We start from the raw sequence: 17,990 nt of genomic DNA on the forward strand, positions 1-17,990 counted from the left end.
GGTTGAATAAACCATTCCAAATATACATCGGTTGTTAGCGTTGTTGTCACCACCGTCCATTCCTAATATAGTGAAGGCCGTGTTTATCTGAACGCTTCTGTCAATATACATGTATGTAAGTTAATAAGCGACCGATGGTGACTGAGTACTTGGTCATTACTGTAATGAATCAATTGAATAAATAGACAATGTTGACAGGAAGAAATGAATTCAAAATCTTTGTTGTACGTGTACCTTTCCCACTGCCACACATTATGATGGAATATATTGACCTCATTATAAAGCTCAACGGCAGCATGGACAGGCGTGGGTACGTCGAGATAACCCAGTACCATGGGTTACTGTCGCTATCGGAAAGCCAAAGGAATGGATGAGATAGATAATGCTAATCAGCTGGTAATTGAGACTGAGATGCATGTTTGACAAAACTTGTAAGTGATAGACGCCCTCTACAATGAAGAAAAGTCTGAAGAATAGTTATCTAGTAACTTGAGAGCTTTGGTCCACTCGTTTCAGAAACTCAGGGCTCCAAGGGCACTTTCAATTGCTTAGTTATCCATCTTTATGACATTTCCCGATATAGAGAGTACAGACCTTATTAAACTTTCAATCCAGTTCCTTGTCTCTGGGTAAGATGTAACCGTTGCTCCGGGTTTAATCATTGACATACCCTTATCTTGGGTCACCTGTAGTGTAAGACATGAATCAGAGACTAGCCCTTAGACCAATTAAACTAAACAGAAACGTGAGTTGTCAGCCGACATTAGGACCTGAATGTAAAGTATGTACTCGCTAACACGTTGACCGATCACGGTGACATTCACATAATACGCTCACCTGTTTCGGTATATGTTTTCTCAAGGGTATTCTTGTGCATCAAAAAAAACTTCAGCTCCAGAATGTAGTGGCGTCACAAACCGGTGTGAGAATTCCAAATCGCGTGATTCGTCCCTATAATTTTTCTAAATTATCTTGAACCTCATAGTAGCGGCTTAATGACAGTGCCGCAGTCTGCACCAGTATAGTGGATGTGGCCCCGGATTGAATGTTAAATATTTCAATTCCGGAGAATTTTTGTTTAAGCCGACGAACACTTTGTGATTAATACTTAAATGTACCCAACCAATTTTTTCCCAAGCTTTTTCCTCGCCCCCAACACCTTTTCCCACGCATCTCACAGGTAAGCGCCAAGCCAAGCACAGACAAATACTTCCCTCCTGCCGTTGATTGCCGATGGAGGACACCGTCCCAGGTGTCGGCGGGCATGATGAGCATGCGATGCCATATCACAAATTTATAAGTTTATATCCTGCTCTGAGCACTGAATATATCCGACGTGGTCGCGTTTTGGATTCCCTGTTAATTAAACTCAATCCCATTTGACAATTTTGTATTTATACATCAACAAACTGAGTCCATACACGCAAATTGCATAAACTGGGCAGCTTCTCTATTGAATTACACGATATGCAAGGGGGATATTTATGAAGGAAGACCACATGGCTTCCAGATTGTCCATGATTATATTCTGCTCAGAAATAGATACAGTACAAGATCATTCCGTCGCGTTTCAACGTGCACCGCGAGCTGCTTACTTAGGTTTAGTCATAGCAAGTTAATGATAGAGCCCACCATCACGGACAATGTCCTTTTTTGTGCTCTAAGTACCCATCCTTGAAAATGAACGAATTTGGAAGGTGGTCGTCTGATACCTACCCCAAAGGTCAAAATTCGAGTCCCATTAAGATACATCCAACTGTATAAAGGGAAGACCAAGGGAGCAGAATCCAGTAAACTCATCTTCTGAGATGCTTTTCTTCACCTTGGTTCTCTTATTCTCAACATATCTACCTGACTCTTTGTTCCGTGCAGTCAGTGCAACGGATGTCAATATTGTATTCGACATCGACAACTCCGTCGTGGCGCCCGACGGGTTCTCTCGTGCGGGAGTCATCGTCAACGGCATATTTCCTGGATCGCTAATTCAGGCAAACAAGGACGACGTGCTGCATATCGCAGTCAACGATATGCTGACGGATCCTTTAATGAGGTATTTCTTCCACATTATACCTATGAGATTTTTGGATTGGCTTGACTGACTCCTCGACAGACGCAGCCTCTCCATTCACTGGCACGGACTGGTAAGACGAACTCTCTGAATTTTCCAATCAATCATCAGATAAAATTTAACGTGATTATGTGTCAGTTTCAAATGAGGACTGCCTCTGAAGATGGACGTACGGCACTTGTAATGGTTTTTTCTGTTATCGTAGCTCAACCTTTCATAATCAGCGGCTATGGTCAATCAATGCCCAGTTGCACCCAATCATTCCTACACGTACGACAGTGCGTACATTAATTCAATTCTGTGGAGAAACCATTCTGACAATCCATGCATGCATATACAGTACCGCTCAACGGGCAAGCTGGGACATTCTGGTAAGCGAGGTACCTATATCTGCACACGATACGAGGTTGATCTGACATCAAAATTGTAGGTACCACAGGTGTGTTCTAAGGTATGTATCTTGAGATAGACAGCAAGCTGAAAATGTTAGCCATCTTTCATCTCAATACGTTGACGGATTGCGAGGGTACGTATTTATTAGCTAGTAAAATATGCAACGCGTCATGCTGAGCGACCTATAGACCACTAGTTATCTACGGTGAGAAAATGACATGTTACCCGTGCTGAAGAGGTTAATTCACTACAATGTTGAACTGATAGACCCTGAGGACCCCCACCTATCTCTCTATGACGTAGACGATGCATCAACCGTAATCACGCTGGCAGATTGGTACCACAATGTCAGAACTATTTCCAGTCGCAATGTTGTCCACAACTGACGGGATATTTCTATTCCACTTTCCCACATCACATCACGTAGCCCGCGCCGGGAATGGAAGAGATCTTTCTTCAAGGAAACGACGAGCCTGTGAGTTTATTCCATCAGTTATAAATGAAACAATCCCATGCTAAGTATCTTCCAGATCCCAGATTCTGGGCTTATCAACGGTGTTGGTAGGTATAATGGAGGACCTCAGGTAGTCCGCGCCCGTATCAATGTGATTGCCGGGAAACGATACCGCTTCAGGGTAATCAACATCTCCGCATACGCCGCATTCACATTCTCAATTGAAGGGCATGACTTGACTATCATTGAAGTACGTCGAAAGCCATTTTCAGCCCCTTTAACAAAATGTGGAAGATTCTGGATAGGTCGATGGGATTAGCCACGTACCGCACACCGTCGGTGGATTCGATATCTACGTCGCCCAGCGCTACTCTGTCGTGCTCAATGCAAATAAACCCGTCGCGAACTACTGGATCCGCGCACCTATGACGCTCCAACACTCGAGCGACAACGAGAACTGTGCGTGTTACTGCTGCAATAGTGTGGACTCGTAGCACGTCTTGCCATAGGATGCTGATCTGTCTCTTCATATATGATGTTATCCATAGTGGACACGCGCAATGTTTTTGCGGTGCTTCATTACATTGGCGCGCCGGATGCAGAGCCCACCACGCAGGCGGATCAAGGAGCGCAAAATCTTCTACAGGAATATCAGCTGGCGGCTCTAATTAACCCCGGAGCACCTGGGGGGAGTGCGCCTGCAGATCGCTCTATTGACTTAGATTTTAGTATGGAGGTTAAGAACGGAAGATTAATGGTGAGACAAAAATACCTATAGATCAAAGCCTTATTTTATAATTGATGGCCGGACCTGTCTTAGTGGGAGATAAACGGTATCTCATACCTTCCTCCTGATCTTCCGACTATGCTCAACATCATCGCCAATGGCTTTTCTTCTCCGAATAACTTCACAACCACGGAGCACACCTTCGTAATCGATAGGAATGAAGTCATCGAGCTTGTTATTCACGGCTCGCCAAATGGTAAATACTGTAGTTACATGTGGAAATTGTAGCTAACTGAAAATTATTAGGGCATATTCAGTGCGTAGATCAAACCCGTCCGCGCGAGATAGATACTGAATTCTCTGCATGGTTTATGCAGTCCATTCCAGTGGGTATCTGGATAGCTTCGCACAACGTAATCTGATGAAAATTCTCAGCCTACACGGTCATGCATTTGATGTCGTTCAATCGATGCAGGGACCCGCCAACTATGTCAACCCTCCTCGAAGGGATGTCGTGGGTGTTGGAGGTGTGTGCATCACATACGTCAAGAAGTTCACTTCAATTAATATTATGCAGGCTCCACAGTGATCATTCGATTCCAATCAGACAACCCTGGGCCCTGGTATGACCCTCCTTGTCCAGCCATCTGACTCACTGACATTGATATCCAGGTTCTTCCATTGCCGTAAGATTCTACTCAAAGGAAAATTGATTGTAACTCACCGTAAACCGACAACACATATCATTCTAGATATCGGTAAGCGAATAACAACATACTCCATGGTGAAGCTAATGATAGTTATAGACTGGCATCTGGAAGCCGGACTAGCTGTTGTTTTTGCGGAGAGGCCTAACGATCAGAGAGTCGGTCCACAGTCCGAGATAATCAAGCAAACGTGGCTCGACCTCTGCCCAATCTATAAAGCGCTTCCAGCTGATCAACAATGAGGTAAAGTGATGATGAACTGGTTTATATATATATGCATATCTTGTATTGTGAATTGTAACCCTTGCTATACAAACTTGATGTTTACCCAATCCGATCGATGAAGTTGTCTCGTCTAAATATTTAAATCCCGCTCAAGGTACCATGCAGATATTCAGTCTCCCCTTGGATTTTCTGATGACTAGTGACTCCATAACGCATACCTTAGGCCTCATGTCAACCTCATGCCGTACAGTCGCCACTGCTAGATAAAGGTCAAAACACAGTCTCCATCCCTTAGAATTACCCCCTCATACACACCTTCAGATGCACTGCACTGCGCTGCGCACCGATCGCATCCTTGCCTCAGCGTGTAAGCAAACATCGTTTAATAGTCTCGAGGCACTGTCAGCCGTACACATTGTTAAATCCTCTTTGAATCCCAACTAGATCATGCTTGTTAGCTTAGTAGTAATGGTACCAATTCCTGGATTCAGCGTGGAACGCGGGATCGAATTCGTACAGGTCCGGCTCCGCCAGCTGGCTTGCATGAGGTTGGTATTCTATTTTTGTCGTTCGACGGAATGTATCCTCCATTCAATGAGGTTAATCTGTTGCTTTCGTTTGTCTCTGAACATATCCTGGAGTGGATCAAGAATTAATGCGACACGGATCCGCGATGTTTGATTCATGGATACGCGCCGGTGTAAATGTTGTTCTAGGGCACAATTTCAGACAATTTCCACGGGTGTCAAGGCAATGACTTTGGACTTTTAAGACAGACAAATAGGAAGCGAGTTGTTAGAAACAACCATCACTTTTTGCATTTCACCGCCCTCGTCTTCTCTGCTACTCGATGTCAAACTCAAACGTCTCTCAATCTGGCCTGACCGCTAGCGAATATAATGAGTTTTAGAATCCTTATTCAAGCCGCACGATGTTGATTTCGGTACATAAGCTTCCCAATACCCGCGTACCGAACAATCTGTCTAAGAAGATACCGAGAACGTTCAGCAAAACCCGACACTGGACATCCTTGAAAGCAGAGGCTGGAATGGTAAGAGCGTATGCTAATTACTGTAATCACAGAAGTCGGAGTTGATGATCATGATTACCAGCTACTCGAGACCTATTTGGACGAGCTAGAATTACCTCTTAGTATCCCTAACCATGCCAATCCATGTATTAGTACTCCCGCACATGAGCCTTTGCAATTTTAAGAGTTAACCTCTCAAAGAATGCCGTTGTCTCATACTATTAGACCAACAACGTTTACCGAATCGTCCCTATACGGTTCCCCTTGCCATGGGATTGTTCCGGCTGCCCGTGAAGATGTCCTGAATTTCGTCGGGGAAACATTGCACCCTGGAGAACACACTCCTGGCCTCTTCAGTCCGGGAATAATTCATTTCAGAATCTAGGGCTTGATCCATTTGGCAATACATCTTTGCCCTCTCAACCTATCCCTCGAGCACCTCAAGATTTGTTCCCACATATTGATGCGCCCTCTGTACTTCTGGCGCGTGATCATGTCGAACTCTTAAAATAAATCCCCGAATTAGACCCAGTGATAGAGAGATCGATTGACCCTCTACTAGAATTCTACGTGGCAACGGGCACAATTGATCCTGTATTGCTGGCGCTGCCCGTTAGAACCCCACATTTACAAGAACCTCCTCATCGGCGTAAAACAGATCGGGAATCGGGGATATACGCCCCGTAGAAAAGTGTTAAAAGGCACTCCAGGGAGTATGTTCGCAGAAAGATTCAGAGTGCAAACAAAAGTCCTAGCAAAGCAGAACAAGAGCACAATACCATCCCCAAAGAAGATAAACATGCTCGTCATACTCGTTCCGTCCATCTGCAGAGACGGAAACACACTAGATTTAACGCATTCCAGCACATGGAATATAATGAAGCCATGGGCTCCAGGTATAATCACGTTGAGCAGTCAACTTCAGGCGGTGAAGACTCCAATCATGCTCGAAGGTATATTCTAGTGCTCCGTCTCTGAAGAATTGGAATTGAGTGTCAATCTCATACCCTTGATTTACAGTGGAAATACTGCACCAAGACGAGAAAGAGGAGGCAGGGCCTCCAAAAACGCTAGATCTTCCAGCGATAGCACAACGAAACGCGGACGGACCGCCAGCGATGGTAGTGCGACGCAGCCACCTGTATTGGCCGCATTCGACGACGAAAGCTAGTTTACCGCTTAGGCCTCGAGCTGTAGTGCCGCGCTTGGACTTCGTTACAAAGGAGGTAATGACCCAAGGTAAACGAACCGATCTAAGAATTCGCCAAAGATCGTAGGGGTGAGCGCATCTATGACAAAATTGAGACACCGTCTAATCTTATCAGACATCATATATATGGATTGTAAAATGTGACTAAAGGGCAGATTGTAAATTACTTGATGATTTGGGCTATCTATTGAACTTTTGAGTGAGTCTATCTGGGGATTAAATGTTTCCTCAAATGTATCCATCGTACATCTTACAGCTCAAAATCTCCTGTTTAACGCTCGACGTTTACAATTTTGGTATCCCCGTCGGCTTGACGGCATGATCCAGAGTACAGCTGCCTATTGAAACTCCTATTTTTCACGGATGTGGACTCAATTTGACACGGTGACTTGCACCACGTACTAGAAACCTGTTTCCCTATGCTTCCAGCCACATCGATTGCGTTACGCCCTTCAAGAATCTTTTATACGCCTACCCCTATATCAGTCACGATGTAGATGCCCGTCAGTAATCTTCTTTGTGATTTCCACGGTTTACAAGACATCGTGTAGGTGAGTCGCGGTTGTCTATTCCTGAAATCCAGCTCATACTGCTGTTCTCCGGAAATTATGTACAGGCCATAGGATACAAAGCAATAGCAATACGATATTCTTTGGGCAGACATCGACACGGACGTGGACACGGACAGAGGCGAACACAACGTCATGGAGCGTGTGTACAACCCACGCTCACCCTACTCACCCTACGCACACATTTCTAACACGTACATCCCCCCATTTCTTAGAACTTCCCCGTGTTCATTGCTATACTTCTCCGCGGAGTTATTCACAGGCTTGGGGTGGTTGTTCTACAGATGTATTCAACTTCGGTTATGGGTGGCCTTAGTCGCGAGAGATCCTGGTCGGATGAATGGGGAGGCCGAGGGGTTGATCGCAGGGGATGGACAAGGATAGCAAGGAGGAGCAACGTCGGAGGGTGGCACCTGTCGCAGGTGCGTAGTCACCAGTCAAAGCTCAAGGAAGGTGTTTAGGTGCTGAATACGCTTTTTTTACTCTCGCATTTCCTTGTATCTTTTGATTTCGGGGTGTGTTGGTTTTAGATCTTCACCACAGCAGCCCGCGTTGTTTTCCGTAACCAGGCAAAGACAAGTGTTGCAAAAATGCAGCAATTCATGGGTCTCATCCAATTTCTATTTGCACCTTCGAACCTCACCACCTCCACCGCCCAAACCCAAACCACCCTCTCCACCTTTTCCTCCCCACCCAAGTTCCCGACTTCATCCACGTCGTCTCACTCAGAAGCGCATCCCTGTATGTCTCGCCGACTGCCAAGCGTCTATATGGATACAACACGCGTGAGCTGGTGAGGAGGGCCGTGGGGGATGTTGCGCATTGGGTGGATGTGGTACCGCTGATTAGGGAGTTTGGTTGGGTTGGTGTTGGAGTGAATGGCGGAAAAGGTGCTGTAGGAGTGGCTGTAGATGTGGATACAGCGGAGTCACCCCTTCATCTCCACCAGCGTCTGCTCTTTCCGAATTCATCAGCGCCCCTGCCTCTGCCATCCATCATCACCACCCAAACCCGGGGAGAGAGGGAGAGGGAAGACAAGCTGAAAGGCCAAGAACGGTAGTCCGATGTTAAACCGAAACCCTACGCCCATCCCCACCCCCACAGACCAGTACACCATGGAATGTGGATCCACCTCGGCGCGAAGACCGTATACGACACTTTACAGCGCCGATATGAGTTTCGCGGATGTGTCGAGTTAGGCCGCAGATGAGGTTGTTGGGCGGGGTGTTGGTGTGTTTGTTGGAATTCTAATGGTTTTAGCAGCACATTTCGGGTGACAAACAAGGAGACCACAGCTTCTGCTGATCCCTGGAGCGGAAACGGAATAGTGCTGTATCTGGTGGTAAAAGTCCACTAACGTACAAGGATATTTCTCGCTCAACTCTACAGAAGCACCTAAACATTGTTTTTTGGTACTATTTCTTTTTTCGAAGCTGGTGCGTGTCTTTTCCGTGTTCAAATACACATTTCAATGATTTCATAGATCCTCACGTTATCGCCTCTCTTATGTCTTTCTTGCTGCTTCAGCTACTTTGCCATATTCAATCGCATCATCGGTGAAATTGGATATTTATATTGACGATAAATGCACTGAACACCGACCATCAGAGCTTCTCACACCCCGAAACTGACCTTACCTTCGATCCACCACCCAAATCATGTACAAGAGGCAACCGACCCCTCGCTTCCTCGCACAATCCACTCTGAGGGTTTGTGATACAGCCACTGACTGACTCTGACACTACTGCTAGTACTTGCTAGTCTAATTCTCTATGGCAAATTGCACACCTTACCACCGAGTTGCTTGCCGGGTCAGAGCGATAGCCCCGCCCCGGAGTAAGATGCAATTGCTCCTCATCTGTAGCGTTAAAGCATGCTACTCCTTCAACTACAGAGGGTGTCTGGTTGGTCATGTTTGTTATGTGGCGCAATTATGCGCAGATAAAGTTCGGTGAGAGACAAACAAATGTTAAGGCAAAGCCATTTGAACGAGACTTTAAATAGTCAAAATTGGATTACCATCTTGTGTAGGACGTGAGTTTGTAGTCCCACACCAGTTACTTGAATTGATTCAATGGATGACGCATATTTTTTACGCGCAGTGGTGAGCGCTGTTCACCTCAAAGTGAAATGCAGTGCTTGAGCGCAGGCCACTGTGGAACATGATTCTAAAATCTATCTTGCTTGCTCAAAGACCCTATTTATATACTGACTCGAGGTCTGAAGGTCACTTTGAGACATTCATATATTATCCATCTAACCGCTAAAATTCCGGGTGCGTAAGTTTGAAGGGCAGTCCACACCAAAACATGTTTTCATTTATCAAAAGTCTTTTTTTAAACTAAACAATCTTTAATAGATATTCCTCGAGGCAATGTTGTGGTACAATAAGATAAGCATATTAATTATATAGTTCGTGTGATTGATTGATTATCTCGGACTATACTCGGACTCTTTCCAACTCGGACCCATGCCTTCCATCGATGTCGTCTCGTCAACCTATCAAGCCTCCTAGCTCACTCGTATATCTCACAAGCGCGTCAGAATCCATAATGAAACAGTTATAATCGCCTACGTTCATGGAAAACTTGTTAGTGGAGTCTAGTAGATCATTTTTCATGAATATGTGCTCACTGTCTACGAGCCTTAGGCTTATATCCGTCACAGTCGGGTCGTCGACCTTGACTCATTGGTCTTCCCGTTACTGTGTCCAAGCGCGTTCTCGCAGCTTGGCGTCAACGCCGTCCATCAATCGTTGTCGTCTTTCTCCCTACTCTTTGCAATTCTCCAGCTTCCCTCTCAAACACCACCCCGTCTCTTTCCTTTCTTGCCTCCGCATGTAGAGGGGGAAGATCATGCGCATCAACCATTCCCCTGACCATATCTTCTGTCAGCCACACTGGTATGAAAGATAGAAACAAACATATTACCTTCGAACTGCTGTTGCGGCAGATGTGCCATCATTCTGCTCAACGGGACTTATCCCGGAAGCTGAATGTTTCTGGCAGTCTACGTGATCGAATATTGAATGGTTTATTTCTGTCTTTCCTTCTTCTGTGTGGCCAGAATATGGATGTACAGATAATCGTGTGTTGGGATACCCTCCAAGAACTGTTTGGTTCGATACTTCTTGGAATGGCGGAATGGTAGGGTCTCCAGTGGAGGTTATCCGTGGCTCTGGGTAGATTTGATGCGCATCATAGTCATGGTGAAAGATGTCCATGTTTTGGTTAAGTGATCCATTCAGCACTTCTGGGAATACCAATGGCTTATCAGTTGGAAATTGGCCTACAGGAATGTCGCATCCAAAGTGATCTGTATCAGGATATTCGACGCTGTTTGAGCCTGAAGCTCCCTCATGCTCAGCATGGTATGTACCACGGTATGCTTCTATGTCATCCAAAGAACTATTTGCCCCTTCAGAGTCGGATAGGCGCTGTTCTCCGTGACTGTTTGACGGGAGCGGAACTGGAGGAGGAGGAGGGTGGTGTGTATTGGGTGTGATCGGGACGTATTCTTCCCAATTCAATGGCAATGTACTGCCAAAAATCTGTTGGAAAAGGTTGTCGGGGATGAACCATATACTGGGATCAATCATGGTGCCCCCGCTTTCCGATGAGGAACCTTTGTAGACTCCCGATAAGCGTGTATCTTACAAGATCATAAATGCGCTCACCTTCAAGGTACGTCGAGGTTAGCTGAATGGCTGAAGTCCCTTGCGCCGGTGTAGCGGCATCGGCAAAATCAAACGTGTTGGAAGACATGGGATACAGTGCTTGAAGAGCTTAGAGAGATTTACAAAGACAAGCAAGCTTTATGTGAACAAATTTGGATCTGTCCAAGCGCTTTTATAAAGGAAGACCACTCATATTTACACGCGTAAGTCTCATGTCTGAATACAAGCCCGTAATCCACGCAATACAAACCTGTCGATCGAATTTACACAGTTCCTTACCTCGCCCGCTCTCGCATTCAAGTTCTGCAAACACATCTCGGAAACATCTGATTGCTATAACAGTAAAATGACCTCATGGGTCTCCGGAAATGCACTTCCGGTGAAGTTGCCACCTCGTGTCTTTGTTTTCCGCAGTTCACCACATATTCTCATGCATTTCATAGCCGCGGAGTGGCTTTACAAGCTTCGGTGTAAAGTGATACGGTAGGTCTCTATACTACCGGACCGCTGAGGAGAAATTTAGGCAACGAGAACCACATTCAATGTACCCGTGATACCGGTGCACAAGACGCCAAATTGTAATCTTATTACTTACCATTCCTTCAAGATACGTCAGAAAGTTCAAACAGATCAAGGTCGTGGACACCTTGATGTTTAAGAGATGGGGTATTTGTTTCAAACGTCAAGTGTCAATGCAAAAGGTTTCTCCTGTTTCACAGCTATTGGCGGTAGTGCACAAAAAGACACTATCACGCTGCCTACACAACCGAGCCTGTGAGTTCACTTAAACCACAGACAATATAACCCACTTCCGTATGAGTATGCAAAGCATTAGTTGCGATAGACGGTTTTCAGGTTTTGAAGCTACCAAGAAAACAAGGGATTACAGAAGACACCAAGGCCGAGGGGTACGATGTCAAGCAGTGTAAGTGAGGAGAAACATTGGCCATTCAAAGACGCTGTAGCAATAAAGATAGAGGATAGCTGAGTGGGTATCGACTCGAAACCCAGTGTAGCGAGCTCATCGAGGGCAGTGGGACGGAACAAGGGATGGATACTCTCAGTGGCATTAAGTGCATTGGCTTCAGTTCCGCAGGCCGTGGATCTGGGTGATGGTCAGAAAGGCCTAACAGAACAGAACTTGATAATCATATGCCCAGCTTAACTCAGGGAGGGAATACGGCGCAGTTCGTGATCAGGGATGGTTGACATGTGTTCAGCCGTTGGCCCTTACGCTTGCAGACAGGATATGCTCAGTAGTATGGGTAGAGCGGGATAAAGAGTGGAACATTAAAAACGTGAATGTGTTGGCCACCCAGCGTATTTCCATGCCTGAAAATTTCTGGCAACCTAGCACCAGCTGAAAGGAAAGTGACAATAAAAACAGGGGACTCAACTGTTTCAACACCAAGCAGATTAGCGTCAATGAAGGTGTAACCAACGAATTTCAGGCTTCATAAATTGTTCATGAGAGTTACACGTGCGATGCGAATAGCACTCACCGCGGTTGTAGATTCTTACATTCCATTTCACAAGCTTTGTCACAGGTGGTGAAAGGTACGCAAGCTACCATTCTGTTGGAGACAAAACTGAGTATAGACGAGTCAAAGGTGTGTAAAGAATTACCTGAAAGCAGGCCAGCTCCAAAATACAAAGTGTACTTGAGCTAGACTCACGAAGATGGGGCAAAGTGGAAGTATGAATAGATACACGACTCGCATCATCGCGCAATTAAATTCCGATATGATCCGATGACAGGCTGAGCTCGGAATAATTTACACTCCGCTATCCTCACAACTGGTCTACGGCTGCTGAATCAGCATGACCGTTCCCGACCAGCACCGATGCTCAGCGCTGTGGATCGTACCCCACGCACAATTGTACTGATAAGTGAGCACATGTGTTCATGTTGATTGATTGGAATCGTATTTTTTATCGAGTTCCAGATTTATCGCAGCGGCAGAACGGAGCGTTGTCTGGTCTAGTTTCTCCTACTTCTCAATCACATCATCGGAGAAAATTGGACAATTAAGTATTCATGATATATATATACTGCAAAGCCATCGTGCTTCTCAGACAGAACCCTCCTTTCTATCAACTACGCTCCCGTAAAAGCGGGGTGGCTCCTCCATCTCTCCTCCAGAAGAACCCCCACTCCTTAAGGACGCCAACGAGAGAGTTGTTTACTCTACTGCTCTATGGCATAGCATGCACTTCTTTGCCCAGTTATTTGCCAAGTCAGAGCGATGACCTTGTCCTGGACTCTTTGTTGGCCCCGTGTAGGTCTTCACCGGTTCGCCCCTACCATCGACACCGCGCTTCTGGCACACGCATACCTTGTCCTTGGCCGCCGTATGGCTCTTTCCCGACTTCTTTCGGGATTTGGTAGACCTAGAGGCGCAGAACACGAGATATTGTATATTAATGTTGAAATATTCTCTGCACCAATTCATGACTCGTACCTCGGATTATGGTCCCTTGTCATACCTCTCTTGGGTTTCCCATTCGCTCCTTGATCTACATCCATTTTCATGGGCCTGTCAATTTGTGATTAGCCAATGTCTACGAAGAAGGGGGGATGGAACCAAATTCCACATACCTTTGAACGTGGGTTGGTGAATACCCCAGCATCACATTAGGGAGTATCCCGCTTACCGGGATGTCTTCCAGCTCTAACGTTCTTTGGTTTATCCTTCTTTCTTCGTCATTTGTGCTATCGAGTGTCAGCTCATGGTGATGACGTCTACGCAGATGTGTCACATCACTGGCCACGGGGTACAAATCCTGTTTTTGCTGCCCATACTGTGACCTGTAGAGAAGCCTTGCTGTATGTGGGGGCGAATACCTAGGAGAGAAAGGCAGATACATAGGCGATGTGCGCTCCAGACCTGTACTACCCCCGATGCCAGAGGTGTACCTGTTACCGCGATGTTCATCAATGATAGGCTCCGCAAAATTTGTTCCAGATATTAGGGTTTGCGGGGGGTGAAACACATTGGCTTCCATTGGCTTTGGCGCATAGCTAATACAATATGCGTTATCCAGATCCATAGTGTTATTGGTACGAGAGGCATCGTTGTTGTCATAACCTGCAATAGAAAATTCACTAAATCTTGGTTCGGAATGGAGATCCTCGAATGAATTGTCATCCACACTGGGCTCAAACGTGTTCAGTTCGTCTCCAGTTTCAGTTCCAGAGAAGGAATTTCCAGTGCCATATCTGCCGGTCAGAGTCAGCCCCTCATCTGAAAGGGACTGTGGTTCTTGTGGAGATGGAAATAAATCCAGAGGTATAATGGGATCGGTTCTAGACGGATACTGAAGAATCATGTTCGCTGGAAATATAAAGTCTGACGAAGCGGACGTGACTGGAGGTTGACTTAGTGACGTTGCGACGTTGCTTTGACTTGTATGTTCGGGGTTGACTGTGGACGGTGCTGCGTTGGGTGAGTAAAATCTTTGAATTGAGATTCAATGACGCTCTACCTGTAGGGCTGATTCCAGATACTCCTTCATTTACAGATGCTGGACGGCTTTCCATGATTATTAGCTGGTGTAATTGTGCGAAGAGTAGAGGTAATAGATGTGATAAGACGAAGAAATATGCAGGAGAAGCTATTGGAATAAGGTTTTAAATAGTCGACGTTCACTACAACGTCGTGGAGGACGTGAGGTTACAAGGCCTGCATTCACTACTCTACTTGACTCAGTGGCCGACACAAAAATAGACGCGGTGGTTGGGCGCTGTTTACCTCAAAGTGAAATGCAGTGCAAGTGAACAAGTCATTACTGTACATGAATTCATAACTGCACTTCTTGCTCAACAATTCCTTTTTTATACTGACTCCAATTCACAAGTCCACAGCCAGGCTTTTGATTAATGGTTTTTCGATCGTGGCAGGAGTGGTGCCGTAGCTTGAACTCTCCTTTTGGCTAACCTCAAGGTGCAAGTGAGGTCATCATATATTATTAGCTTTCCAACATACTCTGGATGAAATGTCGAGGAGCATCAGCCTCAAGAAAGTTTTGCAGAGGATCTTCTAAGAAATTGTCCTTCTGATGTGATAGAAAACGGAGCCGACTCCTAGGTCTTTGCGAAGGAGCGTGAGTGATTGATCTTGAATCTTTCAGCACGTCTGGGGAATTTTAAGATCTACCGGAATAACGCGGAGCCGACAGGCTGAGCTCGGAATAATTTACACTCCGCCATCCCCACGACCGTTGACGGCCGCTTAATCAGTATGACCGATCGTACTCTGCACACGATTCTACTGATAGGTGACCAGATGTGTTCACATTTATTCATTGGAATTGTATTGTCTGTCGAGTTCCAGTCTAGTCGATTCACAGGCCAAGACAATCAAGGAAACGAGGATCGACCTTTGCCCAATCTACAAAGCACTTCCAGCTGATTAACAATGAGGTAAAGGCATGATGAAATGTTTCTTATGAATATATTATGGTGTGATTTTCATCCGATGCTACACAATATGTTTACCCAATGAAATCTCTTTGTCGTCTACACATTTAAATCCCGCCGGAGGCGACATGCAGATATTTAGTCTCCCCTTGAATTTACTGATAACCATTGACTCCATAACGCATGCCTAAGAACAGGCCTCATGCCAACCTCATGGCGTACAGATGCAAATGCTAGATAATCGTCAAAACACTGTCTCTAACCCAGAGTGCTACACTAATCCAGAGTGCTACACCAGTTAATCGAATTGGTTCAATGGATAATGCATATTTTTGACGCGCAGTGGTGAGCGCTGTTCACTTCAAAGTGACATGAGCGCAGACCATTGTAGAACATGATCCCAAGATCTACCCTTCGGTCTCAAATATTCTATCTTTACATTGACTCGAGGTCGAAGAGTGGCTTCGAGGTATTCGATCCAGAGGCAAAAATTGGTGCCAGTGAGTTCTATCATGGTCACTTCGCGGCATTCAAATATTATCTATCCAGATGCGAAAGTTCATTCAACGAGCCTCCAGGCGCGAGGAGGTTTGCCAAATATTAATCTGACATCACATTTGCAGTGCTAGTAAACAGTCCACGCCATAACATTTTTTTCATTTATCAGAGGTCCTTTTTTATACTAGGCATTCTTTAATAGATCTTCCTCGAGGCAATATTGTGGTATGATAAGATAAGCACAGTTTTAATTACATAGTCCATGTGATTGATTGATTATCTCGGACTATACTCGGACTCTTTCCAACTTCCATCGATATCGTCTCGTCAACCTATCAAACCCCCAGCTCACTCGTATATCTCACAAGCGCGTTGGCGCCAGTGCCGAAACAGTTACGAACGCCTATGTGAATGAATAACTTGTTAGTGGAGTCTAGTAGATCAATTCCTTGAATATGTGCTCACTTTTTACGAGTCTTAGGCCTATATCCGTCACAGTCGGGTCGTCGACCTTGACTCATTGGTTTTCCGGTCACAGTGTCCAATCGTATTACCGCAGGTTGACGGAGATGCGGTGCAGTAATCACTTTCCTCCTTCCCACTCTCTGTGGTCCTCCGGCTTCCCTCTCAACAGCTGTTCCTGGCACAATTGGATCCGGGTTATGACGGGTATCCAATGTACGCCTGGCTGGCTCAACTCCTGATACTGAAATAGGGGCCCTTTGGTTTGTTTCCTGTGGTAAGTTACTTGACCTTCATCGAAAAATGTGTTCATGTACCTTGTATGTCTCTTGACATACCTATCGCTCGGTGTCCCATGTATACTGCCTCCATCGACCCGCACTTCACTCTCATTGTTTTGCATTATGCTAATTTGGCGACCTCTCCTCCGGCTACTATATTTTTCATCACTCACAGTTGTATGAAGGATGGAAATAGGAATATACCTTCGAACTGCCGTTGAGACAGATGTACCTGTACTCTGCTCAACGGGACTTGTCCCGGAGGCTTGACCTTCCTGACGGTCTTCATGGTCGAATGTGTTCTTATTATCTGTCTTTCCTTCTTCTGGTTGTTCAGAATATAGTTGTAAAGACAAGTGTGGGTCGGGATACCCTCCAAGAAATATTTGGTTCAATGCTTCTTGGAATGGCGGAATGGTAGGGTATCCAGGGGAAGTCATCCATGGATTTGGGTAGATTTGATTCGCACTATAGCCATGGTGCAAATCGTCCATGCGTTGGTTAAGTGATCTCTGGAGCTCTTCTGGGGATACCGTTGTTTTATTGGTTGGAAAATGACCCAGACGGACGTCGCATCCAAAGACATTGGCATCAGAATATAAGACGCCGTTTGAGCCTGAAGCTCCCCCATGCTCTGCAGTGTGTGTACCACGAGATGCTTCTATATCAACCAAAGAGTTCGTCGCTTTTTTGGAGCTGAATACATGTTCTTCTCCTCGACTGTTAGGTGGGAACGGAAACGGAGAAGGAGGGCGGTAGACGTTGGGTGTCTGCGGGAAGTATCCTTCCCAATTCCACCCCAGATTACTGCCAGAATTCTGTTGGAAAAGGTTGTCGGGGATGAACCATATATTTGGATCAATCGTTGTGCCCCCGTTTTCCAGAGAGGAACCTTTGCAGACTCCCGATAAGCCTGTATCCTAAAAGATCATAAATGCGCTCACCTTCAAGGCCCGTAGGTGTTAGCTGAAGGGCTGGAGTCCCTTGCGCTGGGGTAGCGGCATCGGCAAAATCAAACGTATTGGAAGACATGGGATACAGTGCTTGAAGAGCTTAGAGAGATTTACAAAGTCAAGAAAGCTTTATGTGAAGAAATTTGGATCTGTCTAAACGCAGTTATAAAGGAAGACCACTCATTTTTACACGCGTAAATCTCATGTCTGAATACAAGCCCGTAATCCACGCAATACAAACCTGTCGATCGAATTTACACAGCTCCTTACCTCGCCCGCTCTCGCATTCAAGTTCTGCAAACACATTTCGGAAACAT

The 17,990-nt window shown here is 45.6% G+C and overlaps 4 protein-coding genes across 4 annotated transcripts; 1 reads left to right on the plus strand and 3 right to left on the minus strand.

Annotated features, from left to right (window-relative positions):
* Positions 1 to 1,808: 1,808 nt before the first annotated feature.
* JR316_0009375 (Laccase-4) lies at positions 1,809 to 4,591 on the plus strand (the record flags this gene model as incomplete). Its single annotated transcript, XM_047895079.1, has 18 exons — positions 1,809 to 2,050; positions 2,111 to 2,141; positions 2,207 to 2,237; positions 2,293 to 2,346; positions 2,409 to 2,439; positions 2,499 to 2,507; positions 2,559 to 2,594; positions 2,650 to 2,666; positions 2,729 to 2,808; positions 2,889 to 2,936; positions 2,992 to 3,165; positions 3,221 to 3,374; positions 3,464 to 3,672; positions 3,736 to 3,898; positions 4,020 to 4,169; positions 4,220 to 4,265; positions 4,315 to 4,400; positions 4,449 to 4,591. 18 exons carry the CDS (start codon positions 1,809 to 1,811, stop codon positions 4,589 to 4,591), a joined length of 1,704 nt encoding a protein of 567 aa, XP_047746538.1.
* Positions 4,592 to 10,118: 5,527 nt separating this feature from the next.
* JR316_0009376 (uncharacterized protein) lies at positions 10,119 to 11,147 on the minus strand (the record flags this gene model as incomplete). The annotated part of the gene is made up of 3 exons (XM_047895080.1): positions 10,119 to 10,257; positions 10,314 to 11,007; positions 11,060 to 11,147. 3 exons carry the CDS (start codon positions 11,145 to 11,147, stop codon positions 10,119 to 10,121), a joined length of 921 nt encoding a protein of 306 aa, XP_047746539.1.
* A 2,441-nt stretch (positions 11,148 to 13,588) lies between these two features.
* JR316_0009377 (uncharacterized protein) lies at positions 13,589 to 14,389 on the minus strand (the record flags this gene model as incomplete). Its single annotated transcript, XM_047895081.1, has 3 exons — positions 13,589 to 13,621; positions 13,715 to 13,868; positions 13,926 to 14,389. The coding sequence occupies 3 exons, from the start codon at positions 14,387 to 14,389 to the stop codon at positions 13,589 to 13,591; spliced, it is 651 nt and encodes a 216-aa protein (XP_047746540.1).
* Positions 14,390 to 16,841: 2,452 nt separating this feature from the next.
* On the minus strand, positions 16,842 to 17,752 carry JR316_0009378 (uncharacterized protein; the record flags this gene model as incomplete). Its single annotated transcript, XM_047895082.1, has 3 exons — positions 16,842 to 16,873; positions 16,953 to 17,633; positions 17,665 to 17,752. The coding sequence occupies 3 exons, from the start codon at positions 17,750 to 17,752 to the stop codon at positions 16,842 to 16,844; spliced, it is 801 nt and encodes a 266-aa protein (XP_047746541.1).
* Positions 17,753 to 17,990: the final 238 nt, after the last annotated feature.

The sequence above is a fragment of the Psilocybe cubensis genome, chromosome 8 (genome assembly GCF_017499595.1).
Source record: "Psilocybe cubensis strain MGC-MH-2018 chromosome 8, whole genome shotgun sequence".
In the NCBI taxonomy this organism is placed as follows: domain Eukaryota; kingdom Fungi; phylum Basidiomycota; class Agaricomycetes; order Agaricales; family Agrocybaceae; genus Psilocybe; species Psilocybe cubensis.